This window comes from Poecilia reticulata, linkage group LG2 (genome assembly GCF_000633615.1).
Source record: "Poecilia reticulata strain Guanapo linkage group LG2, Guppy_female_1.0+MT, whole genome shotgun sequence".
NCBI lineage: Eukaryota > Metazoa > Chordata > Actinopteri > Cyprinodontiformes > Poeciliidae > Poecilia > Poecilia reticulata.
Window position 1 is genome coordinate 43902284 of NC_024332.1, and position 11708 is coordinate 43913991.

At 39.1% G+C, this 11708-nt stretch overlaps 1 protein-coding gene across 1 annotated transcript in view; it reads right to left on the minus strand.

Moving 5' to 3' along the window:
* lama5 (laminin, alpha 5) overlaps positions 1-11708 on the minus strand; it is a gene marked incomplete at its 3' end in the record, with an annotated part of 95597 nt that overhangs the window by 81040 nt on the left and 2849 nt on the right. The window contains exon 2 of the mRNA XM_017309445.1: positions 8124-8276. Within this exon, the coding sequence (XP_017164934.1) occupies positions 8124-8276 (153 nt within the window). The remainder of the gene's footprint in view (positions 1-8123; positions 8277-11708) is intronic.

Sequence of the window (11708 nt, forward strand, 5' to 3'; positions counted from 1 at the left end):
GGATGGATGGATGGATGGATGGATGGAGAGACAAACGGATGGATGGATGGATGGATGGATGGATGGATGGATGGATGGATGGATGGATGGATGGATGGATGGATGGATTTATTTGAGTACTGACTCAATGGAGTCACCATGGAGACCAAAAATCTGAATAATAATAAGTCATAAACATTTTACTTTTGTACATTTTGTTACTTTCCCTCTAATCTTAACTGGACCATTTCTGAGGACAGGAATCCAAATAAACCCGACTCATTAAAAGGAAGAACTAAAAATAAGTGTAAAAAATTCAGTCGGCCTTCGCGCTCAGAGCAAACAGTTCTGACTCAGTTCTCCTATCAAAATGAACTCATTGTGCGCGAGCTGCCAGACAGCAACGGCAGGCTATTCTGGTTCTGGTCCGGTCCAAGCAGGAAGTAAAGTTCTGTGTCCTTAAGGAAGGGCACAGAACCAGACATGTTGTTCTGTCTGCAGCTTGATAATCGTTTAGATTCATCAAAACCTTCTGACCTGAAATAATTCAGTTTGTTAAGGAAAACAGTTATAATTGTCACCTGTCGTGATAACTGACAGGCTGCTGTAGTTATCGCGATAAACGATAATATTACTTTACTTTGAGACCATTTTCAAGTGATATAAGTAATAAACAATAAATCATTTAATCTCATGATAAATTAAAAGCAGCTCAATCATTTCCATGACTTATTGTTTTTCTCTTTTTTCTCAGTTTGGTCATCACAGCAGAACCAAAGTCCTGCTGCCTAGTTCATGGAAACCTGAAGAAGAAAAAGAAGATGAAGAAAAAGAAGAAAAAGTAGAAGAACAAGAAGAAGAAGAAAGAAGAAGAAGAAAGAAGAAGAAGAAGAAACTCTTCCTCTTCTGTTTCTCCTTCAGCAACAAAGGAGAGGAAATCCAATTTAGGGAGAACAAATAAAGAGTTGAGCATTCTGGTGAACTGATCTAATCTGATTTTTAATTAATTTCCTCTCTCGTTATGACTGCAGAGTATCCCAAACACTTCACTTCCCATTCACAACTTTCTTCCATGTTTGTTCTCTGCAGACTTTGTGAATGAGTCAAACACACTCGGCGGCACAATGGAGCCATAAAGGGCCCATTGAGAAGCATTCTGGATGCTAAGTCACTGGGAGAGGCTGGGAGCGCTGGTGAGGGCGGGCAAACACGGCAGGACAAAGGCAGCGAGCTGAATGGAGGGTCAGGGGTCAGGGGTCACGCTGCCTGGTGGAGGGAGGCGTCTCAACCTGTCCACCTGCAACCGGCGTGTTGGAAACTTTTCCTCCTTCTGGCTGCTCTTGTTTTGAGGGATGAAGTCACAGGAGCAGAAACGGATGAGCTCAAATGCTCTGATGGAGATTAATGGACACTTTTAAAGGGCCGGTACTCAGAAAAATTTACTTTTTTCAGCTTTAAGTCATGTTATAGAGTTATTCCCTCATCAAAAACAAACATGGAGTGTTGCTTTGATTATTTCATGCACGTTTGAGAAATTATTTAATCTCCATGGCAACCATTCGGCTGTCCAAAACACCTTTGAACTCCTTCAGACTAGCCAGCAGCAATTAGCAAACACCTGGTGGAACTGTTGAGCTCTTTATAGGAACTACTTCCCAGTAAAACGATGGTAAAAAAGTTGTTAAAGGGTTAACAGAGCAGCCATGATGGGATGACTTCCTGGAGGCGGAGCATCAGAAAGAGGAGGCCTTTTTAAAGAGACAGAGGCGCCAAATTAGGAGGTCAATTACTCTAAAGTCACATTTGATACATACAGAATTTTAAAAACAGTTACTTGATTGTGTACATCAAGTAAGTAGCATCAACTAAGCACAAGTAAGAAACAAGTACTTTTTCATCAATATTAAGGGATTATTGACTTAAAATTAGCCCCTATTTCTCATTAAAAGTTACTTTTAAGTCAGTACGCTTGAAATAGGACGAAACGAAGGCATTTGCACTAGAAATCAGATCAAAACTACTTGGTAAGATTTTTGTTTTTTTGCCGTGTTTATCTAGTTTAGGGTTTTTCAGTCCCGTCAGGGTTCAGAGTTGAGAATCAGTGGTGTGATTTTTTCAAAGGTTTGCTCCATCTGGCGTTTTATAACCCATAGCTTATGTTTTAATGAGTTAAGTGCTTTTCCAGGAACACATTAACTAGTTTTAGAAGAAAGGCTGGATCTGATTTGGCCCCCAGCGTTCTGAAAACCAGCCAAAAAAAGGCCAGAAGAAGCCCAAAAATGAGCTCCAGTTGTATGCAGCGAGAATTGGGAATGAAGAGAAATGTGCTTCATGGTGATCAGCTTTTATCCCGATCCGTTCCCTCTCAGGCTGCGCACAGAAGAGTCTTTGTGCCCTGACAGTTACGACTGACATGAGAAGGAAGAAAAAGATCAGAAGATTGAATATATTAAGAACGTAGATAAAAAAAAACTGACGTGAGATCGTTCAATGAGCATTTTGAAGTCTCACGCTCTAACAGAGCGACGGGTCAGAGGCAAAACAAAACAGCAGAGTTTCAGTTTTAGCATCACTTTGTCGTCATTTGTTACAGGATTCGTCTGAATGCTGGTGAAAATGGAGCAGAGATTATTCTGGTTCAGAAACGTCTGCTTCTGTCTGGTGTTTTGGTCTCAACTAGAACCATTTTGTTTCCATTTTGAGAAGAAGGAAGTTGTGTTCCGTGACTTATTCAGTGTTTAGTGTTGTTTTCTTCAGTGGTTTTTGGTGCAGCGCCCCCACAGGCCAGGAGGGGAACAGGTTGCTCAAAGGGTTTGGACTGTTTCTCAGTGCAGTGTGAAAAAGTGAGATGAAGATGTAAGAAATGTTTCAGTTTTGCTCTAAAATCTCAAAAACAAAAAATTCTTTAAACTCTTTCTGCAGAATATTGGACCCATGGATTATTTATTCACTTCCTCTTAGCAAAGAATTAAAATATTCGAGTGTTAAAGTAACAAATCCATGGTTTCTTGCTTCGCTCTCAGGTAGGATATTTATCATTGTGACAATATCATGGAGGTAAAGAAAACCCTAGAAACCTGTTTAGCTGAGCCATCAGTCATCCCTTGATATTAAAGTTGAATCTTTAGAAAGCTCAAGCTTTAAGCTGCAGGTAAGATGTAAAAAGAACCTCTGGGATTTCCCAGATCTGGAAGCTTCATGCTATCCTCCTCCCTGAGGCTCAGAGCTGCACCGTGCCAATTAAAGGATCAGTTACACAATAAAACACAATCAGGAGCAGGATGAATTCAGTCAGGGATGAATGAAAATTATCCTTTATAGCAAACAATGAAGTTATATTAGCACTGCAATGTGGGTCGGACAAAAACAACAAGAAAACTTGCAAAAGTGTTCCAACCCCATAAACTATTTCACATTTTCCAACAATACAGGTACATTTTATGGGGATTTTAAAGTTTAAACCAATGCATAATATTGCATAATTTTAAATTGAATTAATTTTACAAGTAAGAACAATAAGTGTAGACTGCACTTGCAGTATTCCCCTTTACAATGAAACCTCTAAATAAAACCGCTGGCAGAAAGCAATGCTCCCAAATCTCACCAGAACATCCAGGTTTGTTTGGAGGCCAATCAAAAATATTCAGTTGATAAAAATACCGCAAACAATTAGAAAACAACTTTAAGTGTTTAAGAATACAATAAAAATGGATTTAATCTGTAATATGGCTAAAACTGAAAAATATGAAAGTCATGAAGTAGATAAATAAAACCGATAGGAAAACGCAGCGATGAGGGCTTCAGGCTGAAAACTGCTGACAGATCGGATTACAAGAAACCAGGTTGTTTTTACACACACACACACACACACACACACACACACACACACACACACACACACACACACACACACACACACACACACACACACACACACACACACTGCGCTCTAATTATAGTGTTCTGAAACAGACAAGCATCCCCTGTTCTTTCTGCCTCAAGTCTGTTTCCCCTCCATGTTTCATCCCTCCTTCCTCTCCTCCCCTTCCTGGTTGCTTCGCTCACTTTTTGCTTCACCTCTCCTCCTCCAGGTAGATTTTGGTTCCCTCCGTTCCTCTCCTCCCCCTTTTCCTGTGACAACACTTCTTCCACTACCACACGCCTGTGGAATGAAGCAATCACACCTGGGCATGCGATGAAAACAATCTGATTCTCGCTTAAATGAGGAATAAATGAGTCATTTCGCTCTTCTCAAATCCTCCTCCCACATTCCACATCAAACTGCAGGACAATGAACGTAAGACAGCAAACCTTAAAAAGGAATTAAATAAAGTGAAGCTGCAACTGACAATTATTCTTAGTAATCGGTATTATCAATTAGCTGCAATTGTTTTATTTAACCACCCAACTTTTTATTTACAAATGATCAGAAAGGGGCAAAAACATGTAAATAAACAAATATGTCCTTTCTAAATAAGAAAAATTAACTTTTTATTGTCTAAGATGCAACAACGTGAAAAGACATGCATCTGCAGCTAAAAAAATGAACATTTCTGCTTGACTTAGTTGCTGGACTTTCACGTTTTCATCTAAACTTCATCAGATAAAGACACACATGAGAATCCTGTGGAAACGTAACTAAAAAGCAGCAGAGGAAATCTGTTGAATTTGACATTTCCACAGCTCCATCTGTGAATCTGACTGCAGAGAGGCTGAGACCAGGGGAGTCGGTCGGGGGGCAAACCGTCCTGTCTGCAGGTTGGGACACGTTGACTTAAATTCCTATCTCTCCCTCTTTCTCTTTCATTTAGTTGGAGGCGGGTCGTCAGCACCGTGTCACTGACTCAAACTCCAACCCCGGCCTTTACCCACCTACATTCTTTCAGGATAAAACCGTAACCGGGTGACTGCAGAGGCTCCCCCCCACTGTGCCTGTTGTCTCAGCTAAGCTGCTCTTGCAGGGTAGCGCTCCGTTCTGATGTACAAACATTTCAATCGGCCGCAACAAGCCGGCTTAGAAGAGCTCACATTTCTAAGGTTTAAAAACTTTACTTAGCAATGACCAAAAACATGCCTGAGAGTGTTTTCACACCTGATAGTCCGGTAGATTGGGTTTAATTTGGGACCAAAATTGCAACAATTCCAGTTCCCCTCCTGGCCTGAGGGGGCGCTGCAACAAGGACAACTGAAGGAAACAACTCAAAAACCTCTGACAACACTGAGCGCAACTTCCTTCTTCACGAAACATAAACAAAAATGGAGTGGTGTCAGATTTAATGATTTCTCTTTTGTCTTTTCTGAAAGACCACGATTAATTTCTCCAGCTAGCGCTAGGCTAACATGTTTGTTTTGGTTTTACCCAGAATGCCTTGCGCTCTAGTCCATTTCCTGATTTTGGAGTGGGTTCACCAGAGGAGGGTAGAGAATCCAAAAAATTTTACTCAAGTAGCAAGAAGGTGTAACAAATTATGGTGAACCTCTCAGGTTCAAACAGAATAAAACTGAATCTATTCGTGTTCATAGTTCACTACCAAAACATTCCCAGCTTGATTGATTCATGTTTAATTATTATTTGTTTGACCAGACAGAGCAGAAACCCAAATGATACCAGTTTAAGTTTCTCCTTTCAGTTTGAAGCAGCCATTCATTGAATAATGAGACGAGCTCAATTCAGGTCCCTCTGGGAAAAAAAAAAACAGCCTCATTAGGTTCAAAGTTCTCTGGAAATATCAGCGCTATTCATTCCCAAAATCTTTCAAACATGTCTGTGCACAGCACTGTGAAACAATCACACAAATCACACTTACTGCAGACACAAGATCACAGATTTACACACATGTGGAAGGCACTCGAGCACGAGAACCAAAGAGCTGCATTCAGCAGCATCAAGAGGTTCAAGAGACTCCAAAAAAGAAAAAGAAGGTTAGAGAGGAGTACCGGATGAGCGCTAAACTGTGAAAATACATGCTACGAAAGTGTGGGAGCGTATTTCTCTGACTCATTTCATTCAGCCGAGTTGCAGCACCGATGAGCTGGGAGAGGCATCAGGAAGATAAGCTGAAATCCGTCCTTGGTAAGTAATAAAACTGTTCAAACACAGAAATATTTTTGATTTATATGCAGATAAGCTGCTAAGCAATAACAAGGTGATCTGTAAGTTGTGCGCTACACTAATTAAAAAGTTACATCTGCTTACTCTAAAGCACTAATCATAAACTTTAGTTCTGCTAATGCTAAAGCACTAATCATAAGCTTTAGTTCTGCTAAAGCACTAATTGTAAACTTTAGTTCTGCTAAAGCACTAATCATAAACTTTAGTTCTGCTAAAGCACTAATCATAAACTTTAGTTCTGCTAAAGCACTAATCATAAACTTTAGTTCTGCTAAAGCACTAATCRTAAACTTTAGTTCTGCTAAAGCACTAATYRTAAACTTTAGTTCTGCTAAAGCACTAATYATAARCTTTAGTTCTGCTAAAGCACTAATCATAARCTTTAGTTCTGCTAAAGCACTAATCATAAACTTTAGTTCTGCTAAAGCACTAATCATAAACTTTAGTTCTGCTAAAGCACTAATCRTAAACTTTAGTTCTGCTAAAGCACTAATCGTAAACTTTAGTTCTGCTAAAGCACTAATTATAAACTTTAGTTCTGCTAAAGCACTAATCATAAGCTTTAGTTCTGCTAAAGCACTAATCATACGCTTTAGTTCTGCTAACGCTAAAACATGGATCATAAACTTTAGTTCTGCCAACGCTAAAGCGCAACACCAATATGTTAGCCTATTTAGCACAAGCTAACGCTAGCGCGCTAAACCTCTAATTGTTTCAGCTCTACAATATATTCAAGAGATGCGCACAACATTTTGCTGCAGCCATAAATATTGGACAAAAATTTAAAGTGTTAAAAACTTGTTTTCTTGTTGAATATTTTGCAATGGTTTACAAGGACGTTGTGCTTTCTCATTCTTCATGTTTTCCAACGGTCGCTTACTTAAAAATCATAGTTGTAACTGATCTGAACAGCTCAAGTTTATCTGTTTAGATAAGGAGCCCTTTCATGTTGTTGTTTACATGCTGGGGGACAAAAAGGCTTTTCTTTCACATGCCGTCCACAGAGGCGCCGCCGAGATAGAACAACTCCATTAACTAAATGAAATATGAAGGCATAATTAACTCAGTGCAGAGTGCCACAGCAAAGGGAAAAATAACGCAGAAAAACCGTTTGAAAATAACTCCAGACCACTTGTAATCTTCTTTTTTCTCATTCTGAGTCGGCTATGCTACACACAGACCCGCTGCCATAGCAACGGACAAAAACACCACTAATGTTTCTGGATTTAACATAAAAAAAACCACTGAAACATTTCCCACGCAAAGAACAGAGCATTCTGYTATGGTTTTACCTTTTATAGGCTTGATGTTTATTTTGTTTTTACTAAGCGATCACTGTAGCTGATTAGCTACAGCTGCTATTAGCTAAGCTAACACAGGGGTGGTTGATTAGATAATTTTTAACAAGCTGCTCTACTGATGACCTGTCAGAGTCGGTGTTTCTGACGCCAAATTCATTTTTTTTAGCTGACATGTTACGGTTGTCAAAGTCAAGCTAGCATATCTCTGGGTGTGCTGTGGTGGCGCAGGGGTTAAGCACAGTCCACACATGGAGGCCTCAGTCCTTGATGTGGCCGTCGCAGGTTTGATTCCCGGCCTGGCGACCTTTGCCGCATGTTTTCTCCTCCTCTCATTTCTCACTTTCCTGTCAACTAACTATCAAATAAAGGCCACTAGAGCCCATAAAACCTTTTAAAAATAAGCTAGTATATCTCTGACCTACTTCCCTTTCCCTCACTAATTTTTTCTTAATTAAAACTTTTCTCTGACCTTATCTAGTTGTAGTAGTGTTTAGAATTAGTAGAAAAGCATTGCATCCCTTTTCTTTTATATATTTAAGACTTAGGGAGCAGAAAAAGGTCAACGCTGTGACGCTACATCAGGCCAACAGGGTTAAACTGAGAAACCAGGCCAGACCCGAAGAAAGACATCAAAAGTAAAGAAAAACAGAGGACATTTAAGGACAGGGATGTCCTGATGAAGGCCAGGGTTTAAAATTCTCGTATTTTTAGGGGTTTTTTGTGAATCCTACCTGTCCCAGATCCAGCGTAACGTTGACCTCGTTGTATTCGGTGCTGCGGGACAGAGGGGGGCTCTGCCACCATCTCTCCGTCCCATCGATGGCGTTGGTGATGGGATGCGCTCGGTCGCTGTCCTGCTGGCTGCAGATGTCACAGTACTGCCCCTAAGATGGCCGACATGGAGGGTCATTAGGAAGTTAGTCCTTAGAGGAGCCAAGGTGGATATAAAACTTGGCATCATTCACGTTTTCTTAATCACAACTTCCTGAAGGGTCTAGTTAAAACATAAAATCCTCTGGAGGATTTCAAATCATGAAAAGTTTATTTTATGGATACAAAATGAAAAGGAAGTACATAATATGTTCTTCAAGCATCAGCAAAGGCAAAATGATCATTTTGTATGTTGGAAAAATATGTTTTCACAGCTGTTGTCAAAGTAGAGACTTTAATTCGAGCTTCAGAGATGAATCCACCTGTTCTATTCATTTCTGAGCTGCACCAAAGAAAATTACCTTCAACAATGAACCATTAATGTCTTATTTTCAAGACTAAATGTAGAAAACCATTTTATGCACTTAGTCAAAGCCTTTACTTCAAACAGTTCATCTATTTTCCTCCATAATCCTCCTGATTATTTACTAATCCATGAGCTATCGTAGCGATTAGCCTGGCGGGATTTTTAGAGATGACAAGTTTGAACCTGAAGAAACTGGAGTAAAAACATGACGTCACTGCAGGTCAGTCAGGATAAAAGTCATTTTCATCAGTCATCAGTATTTTAAAGAACAGACTTTAAAATAGACTTTAAAATACTGATGTTAGTTTATAAATCACTGAACGGTTTAGCACCACAATACATTAAAGATCTGTTATTGCTGCCCCAACCGTCTAGACCCCTCAGATCTTCTGGTTCTGGTTCTGCTCTGCATCCCCAGAACCAGAACCAGACGAGGAGAAGCAGCAWTCAGTTTCTATGCAMCACAGATYTGGAACAAACTTCYAGAAAACTGTAAAACAGCTGAAACACYGAGAGCCTTTAAATCTCAACTTAAAACCCACCTGGTTAGAGTTGCTTATGGCTAAATTAGGGTTAGAGTGCGGGTTTTGATGTCTTCCATGTTTTTATGTCTTCAATGTTTTAATTTCTTTTTCTTTCTTTTCGACGTTTTAATGATGTAAAGCCCCCCGGAAAACATCCCAGTTAAACAACGTTTAACTAAAGTTCTACTGCGTTCAACTAAAAACCTAGAGGTTGGAGTCCTTGTCAAACGGTGTTTTTGACTAAAGTCCCTGAGGGTTAGAATCCCAGTTAAACGACGTTTAACTAAAGTTCTACGGCGTTCAACTAAAAACCTAGAGGTTGGAGTCCTTGTCAAACGGTGTTTTTGACTAAAGTCCCTGAGGGTTAGAATCCCAGTTAAACGACGTTTAACTAACGTTCTACGGGGTTTAGAGTCCCAGTTGACGGAGTTTCAACTAAAAACCTAGAGGTTGCAGTCCTTGTCAAACTGTGTTTTTGACTAAAGTCCCAGAGGGTTAGAATCCCAGTTAAACGACGTTTAACTAAAGTTCTACGGGGTTTAGAGTCCCAGTTGACGGAGTTTCAACTAAAAACCTAGAGGTTGGAGTCCTTGTCAAACGGTGTTTTTGACTAAAGTCCCTGAGGGTTAGAATCCCAGTTAAACGACGTTTAACTAAAGTTCTACGGGGTTTAGAGTCCCAGTTGACGGAGTTTCAACTAAAAACCTAGAGGTTGCAGTCCTTGTCAAACTGTGTTTTTGACTAAAGTCCCAGAGGGTTAGAATCCCAGTTAAACGACATTTAAATCTCTCTCTTTCTCACCGTTTATTTAATGTCACATGCTGTTTTTATTTTAATTATGTGAAGCACTTAGAAATGCCTTGCTGCTGAAATGTGCTATACAAATAAAATTTGATTGATTGATTGATTGATTGATTTCTTCTGTTTTGTGTTTTTCTCAATGAAATTCCTGGCGAGTCGGACTTACACTGTAAAACATTTGAGTCGCATCTTTTAACTTCTGTCTAAAGAAATCTTGCAGGTTTTAGATTTTGAACTTAAAGTTTCAGTAGTAAGTTGTGTTAAAAACTCCAAGAGAACAAATGAGGGTTTTTAACTTTGTACTAAAAAAAAACAGAAAGAAAAAGGCGGGAGTGGGAATTATTTCCCAGGATGCTTAGCGGCTTGTTTTTGTGTCCCTCCTGTGTTTTTATTCTTTGTAAGGTAACCGTTAATTTGCAAAAATATTTGCTTTATTTTTTTTGTTTTTACTTTTTGTCTGTTCAAAATAAATAAAAATGTTTTATTAAATTGCTTAAGTTAAATATTTCTGAACTCAATGTGATGTTTAATGAAATGCATTTACGCAAGTTGAATCAAGAATTTAAATTCTTGCAATTAAAATAAGCAATTCGAACAGTTTTCTTGAATGATGTGAAATAATTATTTGGCTTAAATTAAAGTATTAAGTTATAAGAACTCACAACTGAAAATTAATGAGCAATCAAAAGTTTAAAAAAACGATGTTTACACGATTTGTTTCTTGTTAAATCAGCTGGATAAAGTTTAATTTCTGAATTAAAACCAAAACAATTGTCTAGTTTCAAGGGAGCAGATAAACTTTTATTTTTAAGAAATTCACCAGATGTTCAGCATTTTTTGCATTTCTTACGCAAATCAAAAGAATCAAATCTAATTTTGCAAATTGTTGTAAAATAACAAACGCAGACAAATCAGAGAAAGATTAGGGAAAAACCTTTAAATGAGAGATTATTCCTGTCAGTTACTGTCATCTATCTGATCCTACATTCACACTATTCTGCTAATTCAGAAACTTGTTTGACTTTATTTAAGGCACAGGCATAAATTTTAAAGTTTCTATAAACAGCTTGAGCACTTTGGAAATAAAAGTTCCCTGAGGCTTAAAACAAGTTCCTGCAAGATTCCCCAACCTCTGCTGATTAATCCTAATCTAGGAGAAAAATCTCAGTTCAGCAGCACATTTTCATTTGTACTCCTCCTGGGGTCAAATCCACACTTAAGCTGAATATTCTTGTTTTTTTTTTTGCTGCCCTCAGGACTTGAAAACCTGCCGGTAACAGGGAGCGTAAAGCCCGTCTGATTGGAGGACACGGGTCAGTCGCTGGGAGGAATGTGGGGAACAGGTGGGAGAAAAACCGAGAGATGGAGAAAGACGTTTTTATGTGCTCTCCCACGAACCTGCAACTCGCTTTTCATGTGTTAGCAGAAGTTAAAAAGAGCCCAAAACTCACCCAGAAATTAAAGAGGTGGAACAGAAACTCTGGTTGTTCTTGTATAACTGACCCGTGTTAAACTTTGCCAAGACCTACAAACGCAGCGGTGCATGAAACGATGACTTGGCAGAGCAGCTGGAGGTTCAAACCAGTGATATTAAAACGATTGTAGCTAAAAGATACAGTAGAAAATAGATTTAAGCAGAGGTGGGAACTCCAGTAAAGCTACCAGTAAAACTACCAGTAAAACTACCAGTAAAACTCCAGTAAAAGTACCAGTAAAACTACCAGTAAAACTCCAGTAAAACTACCAGTAAAACT